This window comes from Drosophila yakuba, chromosome 3L (genome assembly GCF_016746365.2).
Source record: "Drosophila yakuba strain Tai18E2 chromosome 3L, Prin_Dyak_Tai18E2_2.1, whole genome shotgun sequence".
Lineage (NCBI taxonomy): Eukaryota > Metazoa > Arthropoda > Insecta > Diptera > Drosophilidae > Drosophila > Drosophila yakuba.
In genome coordinates, this window is record NC_052529.2 from 2,840,919 (window position 1) to 2,856,969 (window position 16,051).

Consider the following 16,051-nt stretch of genomic DNA (forward strand, 5'->3'; position numbering starts at 1 on the left):
TTCATTTCAAATTCCCTAATGAAAATCGGCATCATTTTTCTTGCTTTAAAGTGGAAATTTTATTTGTTAGTTGTTCAAACAGAAGGTTTTTAAACTATGACCTAAAACATTGATTAACTCACTGGGCGGGGTTGAAAATTACATACAATTACTTATATTGGGTTTTCATCATTGTGGTTGTTATCTATGTTCGGTAATATCGGTTATGTGTATATGAAGTTATCCAATTGATGAGTTATGAACTTTACTATTCGAGTATCGCAAACAAAGTAGTATCGCATTGAGTAGGCTTTTAGGTATTACTAATTTCAAATATCTTCTTTCTGGCATCCAACATTAACTTAGACCATTTGACTAGACACCGAAAACATTTAACTAATTAGGCTAGTGTTTTGCATACAATTACAACAATATATATCTGCCGGATCCGCTTTCGATTGATTGATTTACTATAATGTGCAGGGATCCTAAGACTAAGTGCAGCGAACAGAAGCGATAAAGAAATCCAACTGAATTGACTTTGAAGTTGATTGGCTTTTGTTGGCGGCAAGTTCAAGCGAGTGGCTAACTTAATGCTGCTAGAGTGGATTCTCTAATTTACTTAGATATATATACACATATTATTGCTCGATTAGTTGTGGATGCTGATATTCGAAGACCCGTGTCTGAGTGCTACATAAGTAATTGTTGTTGTCTTTCAAAACGTTACAATATGCCATTTATATATATATATATATATATATAGAGTTTAAAGTATTCCATACGTGTCTGAGGGTATAACACATTACAAACTAACATAATTATGTATATATTTATATAGTTATAATATATCGTATGGTGGTTTTTGTTTATGAAGGCCCAGTTGATGTCTAACTATAACCCCAGAGGCAGTCAGAAGAAGTGTTCAAATGGATGTACACAATTTGAGCGCTGTACGTGAAGTTGGGAGAGGGGAGGGATCCCTATACCAACCGGAAATACTGAATTAAGTACATATATTCTATATCCTGCTATTGTGTCGTTGTATTTTGAATCGGGTGGCCAAAAGAAATCTCTTTTCCTTTGATACAAGGACAATCTACAGCCGCCACCCGATCGCGAAGTTGCTAGTCCGTCTGAGTCTGGCTATATCATCTGTGTGTTTGGATTTGTTGGATGGGTTGTGGGACGATGAGTGTGAGATCAAAATGCTTTCGAGTGTTGTGGGATTTGGTTGTGGTTGTGGTTGTGGCTGTGGTGTTCCGCTCATCCGCTCTATAACTGTCCGTGGCTATAGTCTACATAGTATATATCATGCTCATGGTAGTGTGCCTAAAAGAACAAAAGAAACAACATTCAAGTGCCGACCAAGAGGTAGAGACCGGAGCTCCGAATCTAAGCGTTCGACTCCTTCAGATTTTGCAAACGTGCCAATTGATTTGAGTCCAATTCCTCGGGTATGCTAGCTCGCCCACCGACCACCTGTTTGGGTGCCTCAATATCCTCCTCGCCAGCCGCTGATCCAGATCCTGCTTCTCCTGCTGCCTCTCCGTTGATGTCCAAGTCGTTGGACTGCTCCCCACCTCCACCGCCACCGCCCCCACCTCTTCCGTTTCCAGCAAAGGCGTCATCAAAGTTCGCATCGAAGTTGGCCTCAAAGTTGGCCTCAAATCCCGATCCGCCGCCGCCAGACTCTCCCTTGGCCTTCTCGTTGAATGGATCCTCCGCATCCTGCAGTACGGGCACATCGGCCACCGAAGCCGAATCGGTGCCCTCCGAGAAGGACTGTTGGTCCTCTGCATCACAGGATGGATACTCGGTCAGTGTAATGCTCACCACGGGCCTCACACCGGCATTACCTTCATTGGCCGGCGCACTCTGTGGCGCCACCTTGGCCAGTGGCTTGGGCGCAATATCTGGCTTCTTGGCCACTTTCGCCGACGGCTCCTTGGACACCTGCTCCTCCGGCTGCGCATCGCTCTCGCCTACTGGTGGGAAAGATTTATCGGCACCGTCTTCAACCATGGGGGTTGCAGCGGTAACAATTATTTGTGCCATACCTAAGTTCAGCGTGTTGGCGCCACCTGCCGCCGCCCCCTTTTCCACCTTGCTCCCACCTCCAGGAGCGGATCCGCCCGCCTTCGCTAGTTGGGGCGGCGGCAAGGACGGCGGCGGCTGCCCATCGTCACTGAGATCGTCCTGGAAAAGTGCCAAAAATCATTAGCTGATATGAAATATAATAATATATGGAAAGAAAATATAATTTGAAATTAAGTGTATCTTATGTGTAGAAGTGTAACAAATATATTCATTAATAAAAATTTATAAATAATTATGTTCTTGTATGTAGCTACTTTTGTTTGTCTTTATTTTCATAAACTAAAAAACATAGCAAAAAGTTTGGTTTTTTATTATGTGAATAGTTTACCTCCATGCCAGGCTCTTGGATGAGTACTGAGTATGCGTTAAAAATAAATGAGAGAAAATTCGTTGGCTTAGTAACAGTTATATCTTTGGCATATTATATCTTATAGGAATACATATTATAGATCCAAATGTTATAGAGCGGTGAGGAGGAAACTAAAAATATTGGGGATCAAGTCAAGGCAGCCTTGGAACAAAAACTATCTAAGTACACGATTGGGAAAGTGGATTGGGAAGTGGAAACTAAAAACACTGAAAATCTTAAGTTACATTTATTCAAATTTGAGTCTGACAAGCATGCGGGAGATCGGTAGAAAACTAGGGTTTTATATAAAGTCTTTGGTTTTCAAATTCAGTCGGATAACTACTGAACTACAGGTGTAAACCGATAGGATTGAAATATATACATGAAACAAGGGCTTTGCTTTATTAAAAAGTATGTATAGATTTTTAGTAAAAAGAGTTTTGGGAAGTAGTTGTAAACAGGTTGATAAGAACCTTATACTGAATATATATATATTTTGTCTATATACCAAGAAGAAAATCTCATGAAAGTTTAACAATAGTTTAGAGGGGTTTTTGGACATGCTGTCGAGCAGTGGAGTTGAAACAGATTTTCCTACACTAAGAAGTACTGAATCAGGAAAAGTTTCGGGTATAAGATAGTTAAGATATAAGAGCATATTTATCAAATTACCCTTCTTGGCAGTGGTTTGGCTTTCTTTCTGGCCTTAAATGACACAAAGACACAATTACACTGAGAGAAAAACAACGTATGCAAAACGGCAATAAAAGAAAAACTTGATATTCAGACAAATTAATAACCAATCAAAGCATTAAATGCAATTAAATTGAAATATCAGTGCCAGACACACACACACACATCACAGATATATCGTCGTATGTATAAAGATTTATAAAGATAAAGAGAAGCTGCAAAAAGAAATAATCGAAGTTGGAGAAATAACGGTAACACGGCACGACACTTTCTGACAAGCAGCCTAAGAATAACACTGTAAGAAATCGTAGGGCAATTCATCGGTTGATTTCGTCTCGGCTGCGGAGACTTGCGGAGACTTTTGGAGACGAGAGACAAAATAGCACATTAACGGAGAGTAGTGGAGAGTGGTAACAGTGCGTGATAAATGCTGGTAATTCGTGGTAATTTTGTGGTTAACTTTTGGTGACTTAGTGGTGGATTGGTGTTGGATTGTGGTGGTTAGTATATAGGTGGTATAAGTGGTTAGTAGTTAGACGAGCTGCACTTTTGGAGAATAGGTTTACCTCTAGAGAATATAGAAGCAGGTATAACGGTACTTTAGATTGGAAATTTGAGGTTTTCTTTTCTTGCATTATTTTTTGTTTTTGGTTTTTTTTTTTGATAGTGGAAAGTTGAAAATTATACAAATGTTCGGTACTATAGGAATCGATATCGAGTGACAGATACTGTATAGTTCAAAGAGAGATATATAGATAGGGAAAACAATAGACCAGGTGATACGGTGATAGGGTGAGATGTGACATTTACCTGGCGGAGGCATACTCGGGGCAGCAGCGCCGTTGGGTATATAGCCGCTATCCTCATCTGTCGAAATCGGGGTAAACGATTAACACTCGGTATAGATACTATATATATGGTATATCCTTACAAAAACAAAGACAAATGATAATGTCAAGGAGTTCTAACATTGAACATAAAATGTGTATAGTCACTTAAGAACAATATAATTTCAGTAGTCCCATTGATATTCCTCTATCCTAACTATAGAATTACTTAGCAGTATTTGGAGAGTTTCCACAAGCTTACCTGCCGTGTCCTGAGAACCGAACATGTCCTCGGTGAGCTCCAGTTCCAGTTCGTGGGCGTACTCTGGCGGCAGGGCCGGAGCGGGGGGCAGTGCGAAAGTGGGCGCTGCGGTGGGCGGAGGTGACTCGTCGCCACCCTCGCTGAGCGGTTCGCCCATCTCGTCGCACTCCTCGACGACCAGGGAGGGGAAGTTGCCGAACTTGCCATCCAGCTCGCCCTCCCACCAGCCGTCGTCCACGCCGTGGGCGGTCTTGGTGATGATCTTGATCTTGTCGCCCTCCTCGAAGGTGAGCTCATCCTCGGCGGTGGCGTCGTAGTCGTACAGCGCGATGCACCACTCCACGTCCGATTTGATACGCTTCTGGGGCGCCATGATGACCGAGACCTGGTCGGGCGATTGCATCGAGTCCACTGTCTGATCTTCATTGTCAACGGTATAATCGACAGATGAGAATGAGATTTGTGAGCGCAATTGATTGCCTGAAGTACCATTAAAGGCGCTGCCCGCCGTCTCCTGGTCGATGTCCAGATAATTGTGCGGCACATAGCCCTCCTCGCCGCGATAGTTGCGTGCCCTCAGCCAACCATCGCCGTCGCCCTCGCCAACCACCTCGAGCTGTTCATTTTCGACGATGGTGAGCTCGTCAGGATTCTGGGCCTGTGGAGAAAGCGCAAGATATTAGATTTGATGTTTAAGGGATCATCAGAGATATTCATACCGTATAGCTGTAGAGTGCCGTGCACTTGAAGATCGCCTCCTTGGGCTCCGGGACAATCGGTTCGTCCTTGTCCTCCTCCTCCTCGGCAGCACCCCAGTTGACCTCAGTGGGATCATCCCAGCCACCAGCGCCACTGGCCATCATCGATGAGGAGGCGGCAGCTGCCGAAGAAGTTGCCGCCGTTGAAGGACGCACTTCGGGCTCGTCCTCACTGTCGCTGAAGGTGCGATCCCTGGATAGCTGCTGCTCCTGCTTGGGCTTCGTTTGGGCAGCTGCCTGAGCCTGGGTCTCCTCCTTGTCGCTGTCGTAGAAGGAATCCGAACTGGGATTCTCGCCCTGGCCCGAGGCGTCGGTGCGCATCGAAATGGAACTGGCCGAACGCGTCAGCTCCTGCACGCCCATGATCTCGGCCTCCTGCACCCACTCGTCCACGTTGATGCCGCCATCGCGCAGGCACTGCAAGCATGCCTCCGCCTTCGTCTTCTCCGTCTCGGATCGACGGATTTGATCACGGAACTCCTCGATCTTGGTGTCCAGATCGGGGCCATTTGGATCGTTGGGATCGGTGCGCTGGCCGGAGTCTCGCAGCGATTGGCACAGCGCCAGCTTCTTGGCATTCTCGCGGATCGAGGCATTCTCCTTGACCACTCTGCCGGCCAGATTCTTGGCCTCCTTGGTTAGCGTCTCGGCGGCGGACTCGTGCTCCGCGGTCACCTTGCGCACCGGATCGTTGTCGCACGCCTCGAAGTCGTATTGGATGTGCTGCTTCAGCACCGGATAGAACAGGTAGCAGCACTGCAGGTTGTACTCCCGGGTCAACTGCTGCGCCTGGTCGCGGATCTTCCCGAAGCTGTTCTGCGTGGCCGAGCAAGTCAACAGCTCTGTGCGGCTGGAAAGCAAATGGAATTACAGGAATATCATTTTATACAGACTTACTAAATCAGAAAGTTATCTATATGACTCATATGATTTAAATAAAATGAAATTATCTATATGATAAAATATATAGTAACCATATCTAACTTGGTTCTAATCCAGTTAAGTCTCTGTGCAAGCAAACTTTATGAGCAAAATCAGTATCACCATTGTTATTATCAGCTTGTAATTGCGACATGAGCAAACATTGATTAGCAAATGGCATTGGACTTGTAAAACTAATACTTGACTAACTGATTTTGCACTTATAGATGATTAGTAATTTATGAGGCTTTCTACACTTACCCCATCAACATCAGGTACTCGGCAACCCGCTCGAAGACATAGTTCTCCATGGTGGTCATCGTGGTCTGCAGATCGACGGTGAAGTAGCGATTCTGATGGGCGTTGGCCGCCGCCAGGCTGAGCACGTAGTCATTCCGGGCGCCGGAGGACTTCTCCTCGAGCAGCTCCTTGCGAGATGTGACCCGGGCGCTGTTCTTCTGCAGCGACGTGATTGATTGAAAGAAGGAGCCCTTCTTCTTCTTAAGCTTCTCCTCAATGTCGCGGGCTTTGTCCCGCACATCGTGGGCACAATGCTCCTCGTCAAAGTATGATTTCTTGGTCTTGTCCACATCACCCACGCTCAGGTGCAGTTCCTTCTGCACATTGACAATTCCGGATAGCGAGCGCTTGGCTATGGCCAACTTGTAATCCCGCAGTACCTTGGCCTCATCGGCGATTTGCTGCTGGAACACCTCTATAGCGGCCAATCTGGCGCGAGCCAGTTTCTCATTCTCCTCGAGCACAGTGCGCCAAACGCTCCACATGTTCCTATACAAGTAAGTACGGATAATTTGAAGCTGGAAAGCTTAAAAGCTGGAGAGGAATACCCACCAGCGCTCCTCCATGCCATCCATCTTAATATCTGGTATATTGGGTATCTTCTTGTTGAGATACTGCGACGAGATCTTGAGCAGCGACTCACTGTACGACTTCTCCACGGCGGAGCGCTTGATGGTGAACTGCCGGATGTCCTCCAGGAGGTCGCACTCATGCTGGTTCTTCAGCTGCAGCTTGGCCACCTGCTCCGTGTGCAAGTTCTTGAGGAACTTCACATAGTTTCCCTGGAGGAGCACGATTAATTATTGGGGGAACTAGCTCATTCGATGGGATTTATTCAAGCTTTACCTTTCGCGGCGGCGGCTGCATCATGGGGCTTTTTCTACGGCAATCGGGTCACTCTACAATTTGCTTTTCTCTATTTTAGCTCCGAACTAATGGCCTTACATTACCTCTAGCAACTGTAAGTAGTATGATTTTATGATATGTTTTAATGGTTACAATAAATAAATTCAAATATAACCTATCTACATTTTTTGTCAAGCGAATTTCTACATATTGTATACATTTTTCAGTGACCCGAAATGGGAGATTTATATTTCATAAATCTTTTTGGAGCATTGGGCAAGTTTTAAATTGAATAACTTTTATCAAGGAATTTAACATTATCAAATGAAAGATTAGATAAAATGTTGCCCCACTGTTATTTATTGCACATATTTTCACATTATTTTTGGCTGTGTAAAAGGGTGGTGGTACATGTGGGTGGTTGTGTGGTGCCTAAGCCGTTAATGGATTCGCTACGCAGCAAGGGTTCTCAAAACTTATGTAACGAAAGTGCAATGATAACGGACATCGAAAAGTTAAGAAAATCAAGGCTTTTCTTCAAGCTCAAATGCAGTACTATTTTTAGCTGGAAATTTTCACTGGGGCAGCCAACGCAGCAGCCCCCCTTTTCGGGTATCGTATCGATTTCTCAGTTCACGGACTAGCTTATTTTTTTGGGAAATTCAACAAATACGATTTTCAAAACACTTGGCTAACACTTTTTTTGGACATGGCCGGGTTAGTTGGTTGTTTTTCAGCTGAATTAGTACTTTTTGGGAATCTTATCGCTGGGTTTTCACCCAATTTTGTGGACTTTTTCTGGGCAGCTAAAATCCGTTGCTTACTTATCGATTTCGATTTTCACGACGTTTGTGTGGGGACTTTTCAACATGCACCGTTAGCTGCTGCTGCTGCTGCGCAGGAAGAGACCGCCAAAAGAGAGCGGTGAGAGAAAGGCGAGAGAGAAAGCAGACGCGTTTCATTCATGGCTTCAAGTACCGTTGACAAAGAGGGTGAGTTTTATTGTTTTTTCCCCGTCAGCTGTTTGATAACAACTCACTTTGCGTGTAACGGCACTTCAAGGGAATTATCAAAAAAAAAAGCTATAGAGAATCAACCTTTGAATAGTTTGCCATTTGATCTTGACACCTGGCGTACGACAACTGCTACCAAAAATGTGCGTTTGCATGAAATACTCATATGCTGTGGCTATCAAAATCGGTTTAATTGATAACTTCAGATATTGGCCAAGAGGTTTGATAAGATTTTCGAGTCGCGCCCAGAAGTATGCATTAAATTATATAAATACATTACGTTATTTGGAGCCTTTAGAAACCCAAATTCAAAGCTCATAAATATGGCATATTGGGTGAATTACGTTTTTTATTTGAATATCTGTATACATTTTATTTTATTTTAGTAACTAAACATATTCACAGGATTTGAAGTTTGTTGTTTAAATTAGTTTTTTACGTTTAACTTACATTTGACACACATATCCAGATTATTTTACCTTCACTGCTCACTACGAGCTATCGATAGGCTTCTATCGCCATCTAATGAGACCAGCTGCTGTCTATCGCCGATAGAGTGCGACTTGGTATTTTAGTTTAGAATTTGTACTTTGTTGTTTTCATGTTTTCCCCTTGGAAATGGCCACGAAGCTAAATGTAAATATCCGCACCCTGCTGGCCAACTGCGAGGACCTGGCCAAAAGTGAGCAGAACTTCTGGCGGCTGCAGAAGTTCATCAAGTCCCTGGACACAATGCTCGCCGAGCTGGAGGCGATGGACGATCCGCCGAGTGCCACCCGTATCCCGGGCTACTTGGAACGCCTAAAGGCCCTTAAATTATCCACCGGATATACAGAAGTGCCCAGTTCCACAACAAATACGCCCTCACAATCCGCATCCGTCAGCGAATCAGGGGAAAATGCACTGAAAGAAATGAGGCAGCTGCAAAACACCAAACATCACAATGAACTGCGAAAGGAGCTGCTGCAGGGTAATAAAGGATTAAAAAAAAACGTTTTTCAAACGTTTTTCAAACGTTTCTTAATTTTCTTAGAACGGAAAAATTCTTACCATCTATACTATATCGTTATTGTTACTTGGACATTAATCCTTGTGGCTGAGTAAAATTACCTGTTTTAAATCCAAACATTGAGGATACTTTTATTATTGCATTATTCCTTCTTGATAAATGTTAGATAGAATCAGTTTAAAGCCTAAAATACATTTATTTTAGATGCTGATGCCCTGCGAAGACGTCGAGGAGCAGATGAGTCGTCCTCTAGTCCTGGAGGCGCTACCGTACAGGGAACTTCTGGGGAAAACATGAACGAGGCTGCCAAGTATTATACGAATGCCCAGGAGAAGATCACCGAGCACATGCTGTCGCTGACTCGGAACTTGAAGGAGCAGACGGAGACTGCCAACAAGATTATCCGGAGAGATACGGAGGTTGTATCTCGTTCCGCCGGAATGGCGGATCGCAATATCAATTCCCTGGAAAAAGAGGCTGAGAAACTGGAGCAACATTCGAAAAAAGCGTACAAGTGCTGGCTCTGGCTGATGATTGTCTTTGTAATTGTCACCTTTATAGGTGAGTGAGTCATTGTGTTCTGTGGAAGTTCGGTGCAAGCTGCAAAAAAAGAGCCCCGTTAGGAAAAAACCCAATTTAAACCTAAAAATTGTGTTTTCTGCTTAAGAAATATAAGCTGAAAGTTTTCCACCTCAACGATACAGAGTTAAAACATTTTATGGTACTAGTTATTTGAGTATGTTAAACACAAGATGATAAATATTCATTATTAGAACAAAACCATCATTTTGCTTTACATAAAAACATGTAAAATTCCATTATATTTTACTTAAAATTAAAACAGTATCAGAAACCACTGCGTCACTTAACTTGATATAAGTAAACAAGTTTGCCGTGACTCAGTTCAAAATTACATTTCTTAATTGGTTCGATTTGTTGCAGTTCGACTGTTGCTTAATCATACTAATGAGTTTATTCCCCTTTCAATTCACAGGTATGGTGTTATTCATGAAGATTATGAAGAAGAAGAAGGCGTAGAAACTGTTTCCAAACTATTCAAACTAAAGATTGTACTCCAAGCAAGCTTAAAACGCTCGTTAAGCTCCCGAGTTCAAGAGGTTATCCCCAGAGCCCCCCAAATCGTGTAAACAGAACCACATTAAACGATCGAAAGCCGCCCAGCGATTTATTTATGAATAGTTTATGTACAAGCGAAAGCGTTTAGATTATAGTTTTTTGAGCATTCTTGTTCCGTTAGTAAGTGTTTTTGGATCCGTATCTGTATCTCTAAACCTATTCGGCGGCGATGAGCTCCGTAACGCCGTTCTTGGTGATCAGCTGCAGCAGGGACCCAGTTTGGGGCCTCTCCTGAGCTTGGGTCCACTTAAGGAAAAGTCCAGCCACCTCGGTGAGTGGAGTCCAGGTGCCAAAGTCCGCATCCGGCATCCATTTACGGTTCATGGGTGTATCCAGAGTTACGGGAAGTATGGACACGGCGAGGGAACCAGCTGGCAGACCGGATTTCTCAGCGCCCAGCGATCTGGTCAGCTGGTGGACAGCTGCCTTGGCCATTCCATAGCCGATCATACCAGGTGTGCCCTCCAGAGCGGGCTTGGCGCCAGTGAGGGCCAGCACTCCACCTTCCTTCAGATGCTGAGCCGCCACAGCTGCCGAAATGGCTGAGGTCCACACGCTCTGCTTCCACATGAGATCGGCATTCTTGGCCAGATCCTTCTTGGCATTACCACCTGCCCAGCCGCCAGCAACGCAGATGACGGCATCCAGCTTCTCGCCGGCAAGGGATTCCCCGACCTTGGACACCACCGTTCCCTCCTGTTCCGCCCAGGCAGCATCGCGTGGCACCACAATGCTAACGTCGGCCTTCTCGTTCTCCGTTAGATCAATGCTGCCAACCCACTGATGGATTAACCAGGTGAAGGTCGGAGGGAAAACAATAGTTAATGAGGCAATTGTATTTAACACTTAAGTGAAAGGTAACTCACATAATTGTTGGCTTTAAAGTGATCGACACAGGCCGAGCCCAAGGCTCCCTTGCCGCCGTAAATAACCACTCGACCTGCGGACATGATGCGTGCTGCCAGTTTTGAAGCTTGAATTCAACTAAATGCGAGAATGCGAAAAAACACAAGAACACAAGATTCTGCTGGGTGAGTCAAAATCGAGCGGGAGCTTTGAACGCAGCTGGGGTTTTTAGCCGCGAGACCAGTTCTACCGGTAATATAATCGGGAGAATAAATTCCAAGTCGGGTTTGAGCTTCGGCGTGCAGATATAGCTTTTTATTCGCTACACAAAGATACAGCGGCAGCAACAAGTGGAAAATCAATAAGATGGATGGAGAGAACGTGCAGCAAGGTCACACTGGCGCGAATAACGCGTTAGTTGGTATTTCTTTTGGTATCCAACAGCTGTTCGTCGCCAACAGCACCCGTCTCGCTCTCGCACTCGCACTGCTCGCTGCTCTTTTTTGAAAAGGGAAATGCGTGAAATTCGTGCGCCGCATTTCCACCAGACCAGAGTTACGCGCCGTAGCTGTGTTTTCCACTCAGTCCCACCAGTCGCCGTCGCGTTACGTCACGAGAGCAGTTGTAGAACTAAAGTTGTTGTACTACTATATCGCTAAACGGTGAACGGTAAATATTGGGAAGAGTTTTCCTGGCTTCAATTTTCCTTTGCAATCGCCCCCACCATCCTTGGATATTTGGGTATTTCGGGAAAGAAAGAAAACACATGTGTGTGTCGCCACAGTACAGTGTGTTTTGGTTTTTCTCGGCCGCCCAAGTAGACGGCGCGTAGTTTTTCACTTTGACGGGAGTTTTCCTTTCGGTCGTCACCTCACACTCATTTCTAATTGTGATTCGTAGGAAGTAAGTTGTCTAGTGCAAAATATATATTCAAATAAAATAGTTATAAATCGGAACACACAACAATAAAATACAAGCAAACACCACCAAATATCGGAAAAGAAAATAATAGAAAAGAGAGCAAATAATAAAATTACGAAAGAACCCAAGAGAATATCACGCTAAAACCCGTCATCCCATCGTATTTGGTCTTCTGGTTCTTGTTCATCACCAACGTCCGTTAAGAACCACGCATCGATATTGAATAATCTGTGGATATTGAGATACATATACACGTACGTATCGTATCTAGGATAAACGCTCACCAGCACGGATATTAATGATACGCAACGGATGTAACTGTAAACTGTGTCCCCTCTCACGTAAGAAGTAACGTAACGCAGCCTGTGGAAACAACGTAGCTTCGACGCAATCGGGAAAATCTCCACGGAGGACGCAGCTAACGGTGAGTTTTCCTGAAGACATATGCAGTGTGGGGTGGGGGGGTACTTCTAGTTGGGGGAATGTCACTCGCAGGGAAAATGAAAAATGCCAGGCGAAAATTCTTGGCCATGCAACTCGTTTAGCCGCTCTCCCTCTTTCGCTCCCGTGTGCGCTTATGTGTGTGTGTTTATGCAGCGGAAAACGTGTATTCTTGAGAAAAACCAGAAAATCGAAACCCGGAATTGGGTCAGTATGTCACACGCCGTCCCGCTCCCACCAATTCCAATTCCGATTCCGATTCGAGCTGCTAGTCTGGCTAAAAACTCTGGCTAAAACGTGTTTCGTGCTTAGTCAATTTGTTCTTTTTCATCTAGTCGCAGCTGCCTCTGCTTCAGCCGCAGTCGCAGTCGCTGCCTCAGTCGACGTCGCTGCTCGGCCACTTGACTAAAAGCGGCCTAAACAGCATCGCCTCCAGAATGCCTAAAAAACAAAACAACAACAAGCACGGCCAATGCACGTGTGCGAAAGAGAGGGCGGCGGAAGGTGGGAAAAAGACAGAATGTCTGTCACCCGCGCGACCAACTTAAATACCCTATACTTAAGTGGGGGGATGTGATAGAACAGCTTATGAGTATAGATCATACACAATAAAACCTTTCGTAACAAAATATATACATATGTCAGGGTAGACTTTAATTTGGAAATGTCACGCGTATTTACGTACACATGTACTTTCATATATGTATGTATGTGCTGAGTAGCTCCTATTCGGCAGCTTATCTTTTGGTAATGTAAAATGATAAATGGCCCGCTCTCTGGCTGTCGTTGTTAGTCTGCCTCTCTCTAGTTTTTCGGCCACTCGCTTCACTTGATCTTGCACTCGGATTTCGACCGAGGTGCAGTTGACAGCGCTGCCAGCGGCGACTGCGACTGCGACTGCGGCAGCGGCGCTTTTACCTTGAGCACGCCTGCACTTGTCGCAGCCACTCCCCCCTTCGCCCTGCGCCCGCCCACCGCCTCACACGCCGTTTGAATTTGAACTTCTGAAAAAGCCAACACCTTTCGAAACTGTAGACACTTTTATTTCTTTTTCTTTTGCCTCCGAGCAGCGGCGTTTTTATACATATTTCTGATGTTTGCTAATAAAATTATTACGACTTGGCCGACAGCGGCTGCTAATGCGTTTTAAGGTCGCCGCCGCTGCTCTTGTTGATTTTGACCCAATAAAAAATATGTGATGAGATGGCTCGCTTAGATTTCGCGGTCCATTTAACATGTGTCCATTGGCCCAGGATCCGATTTGATTTATTTCAAAGTTATTTATTATACAGCCAGGCGCAAAACAAAACAAACAAACAAACATGAAAGGGGAAAATGGGAGAAGAATGGCAGACAGCTGGTGTTCATTTTCCGGGATGCGAAAAAGGGATTGGATTGGGAAAGTGCACTGAAAAAACCAGTGTGGAAGTAAAGCTTGGAATACTTACGTGGTCATAATTTATTAGTTTAAGGTTTACATGATACATATTTATTATATATCATATATCATATCATATTTCTTAATATTCCATTTTTTTTGCCCCTTAAGAATCTTGTGCTACGATAAATATTCGAGTAGAGTTCAAATGGTTAAGCACAATATACTGCTTTTGTGCATAAGATAAATGTAAAACTGCTTATAGGTGGAAATTTATTCTAGGCAAGGTGAAGAGCACCGCAAATCCAAATACGTATCCAAAAACAACTCCCCAGATGATCCATCATTACATCATAACCGTTGCGAATTCATGACTAATGGCCCATGATTTCTCTCTCTGTGGGGAATACGCGACGCGGGATAGGGATAACAACGCGGAAGAGGCTCCATTATGGGTTGCTGGTTTACTAGTTAACTGGGCCCCAGCCAAGGGAGCGAAAGGGAAAGGTGGCGAGAGGGAGAGGGAGAGGAAGAGGGATAGGGATAGGGAGAAGTAGAGAGCGAGAGAGCCAGGGGTAATTGCGGGGAGTGGGTGGTGTGGGGTGAGGGGTGGTGACACTGACAGTGGAACACCTTCGTCATCGTCAAACATTCGGGCTGTATAAGAGCAATAAATAATGCACACGAAGAGCAGTGATGAGAGCCTCAGATATGGCAAAATATCGGGCGAGAGATTCGAGAGAGAAAGCGGAGAGAAATTGCGATTGGGGGGAGTGCGAAAGAGATTCGCTTTGGGGGGTGGCTTGCTTGTGTTTGATTTTTGCACTTAAGAGCGCAAAAAGTGGCTTTGATTTCCCGCCTCCCCTTTTGCTCCTCTGCGCTTCTCACGCAGTTTGGGGCATGCCAACTTTGTTGGGCGACTTGACCAACCCCCAGGAGGGAATTCCCAACTTGGCTCATTAAATTGATAACGTTAAGTGTACGGTATTTAATTTGGTTTTCGGCGGACACAAACAAGGGAATGCGATATAACTGATACAAAACCGCATGAATTTTTCACTGTAGGTTAACTTTAAATAGCTTAAATAATGATTGTTGATTCCTCTTGGAAACGAATTAAACATTTTATTTTAAACAAAATCCCTTTGCTAAATTTAGTTGTCGTCGCAACTAAATATCATAAATAAGCAGCATAATTTGTCAAAGTTTCTTGTAGTGCATATATTCTTCCCAGAGAGCATCCACTCGAAAATATTTCCTTTTTCTTGGCAACATTGTTGTTGTTGGCGGTGGGTGAGTGGGCGGAAGAGTGGGTGTTGCGTGGGCAGTCGCCCCACATTTGCATGTTCCCAACACACATTCTCGCTTCTCTGCGCCTCTCGCGCGCCTCTCTCTTGCCGCTTTTCCCTCTCTGGATGCTCTCTGGATGGATGCCCAAGTATATAGCCCGAGTTCCAATTGGGATAGGGATGCGAAGGCTATAGCGCTAACCTATATAATTTTTTTGTTCCGCTTCTAACAACAAGCACATCCTCTCGTGCTCCAACCAAAAATAAAAAGAAAAAGGAAGGAAATCAAAACCTCTGGCAGTTGAAGGTTCTTTTTTTGCTACACACAATTTTAAAGCAGTTGCTGGCTGATTTTCATATATATATTTTTCCACGATTGTGGGGCAGAGCGCAGCGTTTTTTGCTTTGCTTCTGGCTTTGAATTTAATGTTAAGTATACGCATCAGTGAACTCAATTTAATTATCATGATTGTTTCGTCCGCTGCCTGTCTTTGCTTTCGCTTTGCAGCGCCGTTGATGAAATTCAAATTTTCCAACTTCACAAACAGACGCTTCTCGCAATTTTCCAACGTGTTTTCCACTTTTTCTCAGCTTTTTTTTTTTCTTTATTAAGCTTATGTAAGTGAAGCGCTGAGAGCTGATAAAAATGAAATGAAAAAAAAATACCTAGCTGGCCATAATTACGAGCTTTAGATTCGCTCGCCCTTCGCCCATTTTTTATCAGTGGCGTTATTTATGCGTCCTCCCACAATGACAAAGTTTCACGGAGTGGGTGGTGGTGTGGGGCGGTGTCGGTGGCGGTGGCGGGGGGTGCGCCTTTGATAGACAACAATTGAGCATTTGAAGTGCAGCGTAGCGCAAAGAGAGCTCAAAAGTGGAAAATATATGGAAAAACAAAACTGAGCCGAACTGAACTAAACTGAACGGCGGACTGCCATTCTCGTCGCAGCCGAAAACCCAAACGAAAAGCAATTAAGTTGCC

General features: G+C 44.5%; 4 protein-coding genes across 23 annotated transcripts in view; 2 read left to right on the forward strand and 2 right to left on the reverse strand.

The window, feature by feature from the left end:
- Positions 1-34: 34 nt before the first annotated feature.
- LOC6532611 (protein nervous wreck) lies at positions 35-7,904 on the reverse strand. 13 transcript variants are annotated; one of them, XM_039374279.1, is made up of 13 exons: positions 7,860-7,903; positions 7,036-7,148; positions 6,742-6,971; positions 6,151-6,678; positions 4,930-5,818; positions 4,211-4,868; positions 3,932-3,988; positions 3,101-3,133; positions 2,408-2,433; positions 2,040-2,178; positions 1,839-1,964; positions 1,411-1,775; positions 35-1,311 (listed from the first exon to the last, which is right to left on the reverse strand). In XM_039374279.1, exons 2-13 carry the CDS (start codon positions 7,057-7,059, stop codon positions 1,255-1,257), a joined length of 3,132 nt encoding a protein of 1,043 aa, XP_039230213.1. In that variant the 5' UTR covers positions 7,060-7,148; positions 7,860-7,903; the 3' UTR covers positions 35-1,254. The 13 variants fall into 13 exon arrangements, with proteins under 13 accessions (XP_039230213.1, XP_039230212.1, XP_039230215.1 ...); XM_039374278.1 differs by having other exon boundaries at positions 1,839-1,967; XM_039374281.1 differs by lacking the exon at positions 3,101-3,133 and having other exon boundaries at positions 4,211-4,630; positions 4,700-4,868; positions 7,860-7,902.
- Positions 7,905-8,601: 697 nt separating this feature from the next.
- Positions 8,602-10,246, forward strand: LOC6532612 (vesicle transport protein USE1). The gene is made up of 3 exons (XM_002093320.4): positions 8,602-9,018; positions 9,262-9,618; positions 10,052-10,246. Exons 1-3 carry the CDS (start codon positions 8,667-8,669, stop codon positions 10,093-10,095), a joined length of 753 nt encoding a protein of 250 aa, XP_002093356.1. The 5' UTR covers positions 8,602-8,666; the 3' UTR covers positions 10,096-10,246.
- Positions 10,217-11,404, reverse strand: LOC6532613 (dihydropteridine reductase). Its single transcript, XM_002093321.3, has 2 exons — positions 11,061-11,404; positions 10,217-10,974 (listed from the first exon to the last, which is right to left on the reverse strand). The coding sequence occupies exons 1-2, from the start codon at positions 11,142-11,144 to the stop codon at positions 10,351-10,353; spliced, it is 708 nt and encodes a 235-aa protein (XP_002093357.1). The 5' UTR covers positions 11,145-11,404; the 3' UTR covers positions 10,217-10,350.
- Positions 11,405-11,579: 175 nt separating this feature from the next.
- Positions 11,580-16,051, forward strand: part of LOC6532614 (protein boule) — a 33,075-nt gene continuing 28,603 nt past the window's right edge. For 3 of the 8 annotated variants that reach the window (XM_015193999.3, XM_039374287.2, XM_002093322.4), the window contains exon 1: positions 11,607-12,385. The gene's annotated coding sequence lies outside the window, so the exon portion shown is untranslated. Of the gene's footprint in view, positions 12,386-16,051 lie in introns of all 8 variants that reach the window. The other 5 variants (XM_015194001.3, XM_039374286.2, XM_015194000.3 and 2 more) reach the window with 4 other exon arrangements.

Bases quoted from the DNA above. Each gene is read 5' to 3' on its own strand.
- LOC6532611 (XM_015193989.2), bottom strand. From the start codon at position 7,059: ATGATGCAGCCGCCGCCGCGAAAG. The intron at 6,679-6,741 runs GTGGGTATTCCT...TTACTTGTATAG, and splicing joins GATGGCATGGAGGAGCGCTG to GAACATGTGGAGCGTTTGGC. The intron at 3,989-4,210 runs GTAAGCTTGTGG...CGATTTCGACAG, and splicing joins CGGTTCTCAGGACACGGCAG to ATGAGGATAGCGGCTATATA.
- LOC6532612 (XM_002093320.4), top strand. From the start codon at position 8,667: ATGGCCACGAAGCTAAATGTAAATATCCGCACCCTGCTGGCCAACTGC. The intron at 9,019-9,261 runs GTAATAAAGGAT...CATTTATTTTAG, and splicing joins GCGAAAGGAGCTGCTGCAGG to ATGCTGATGCCCTGCGAAGA. The intron at 9,619-10,051 runs GTGAGTGAGTCA...TTCAATTCACAG, and splicing joins TGTAATTGTCACCTTTATAG to GTATGGTGTTATTCATGAAG.
- LOC6532613 (XM_002093321.3), bottom strand. From the start codon at position 11,144: ATGTCCGCAGGTCGAGTGGTTATTTACGGCGGCAAGGGAGCCTTGGGC. The intron at 10,975-11,060 runs GTGAGTTACCTT...TTAATCCATCAG, and splicing joins ACTTTAAAGCCAACAATTAT to TGGGTTGGCAGCATTGATCT.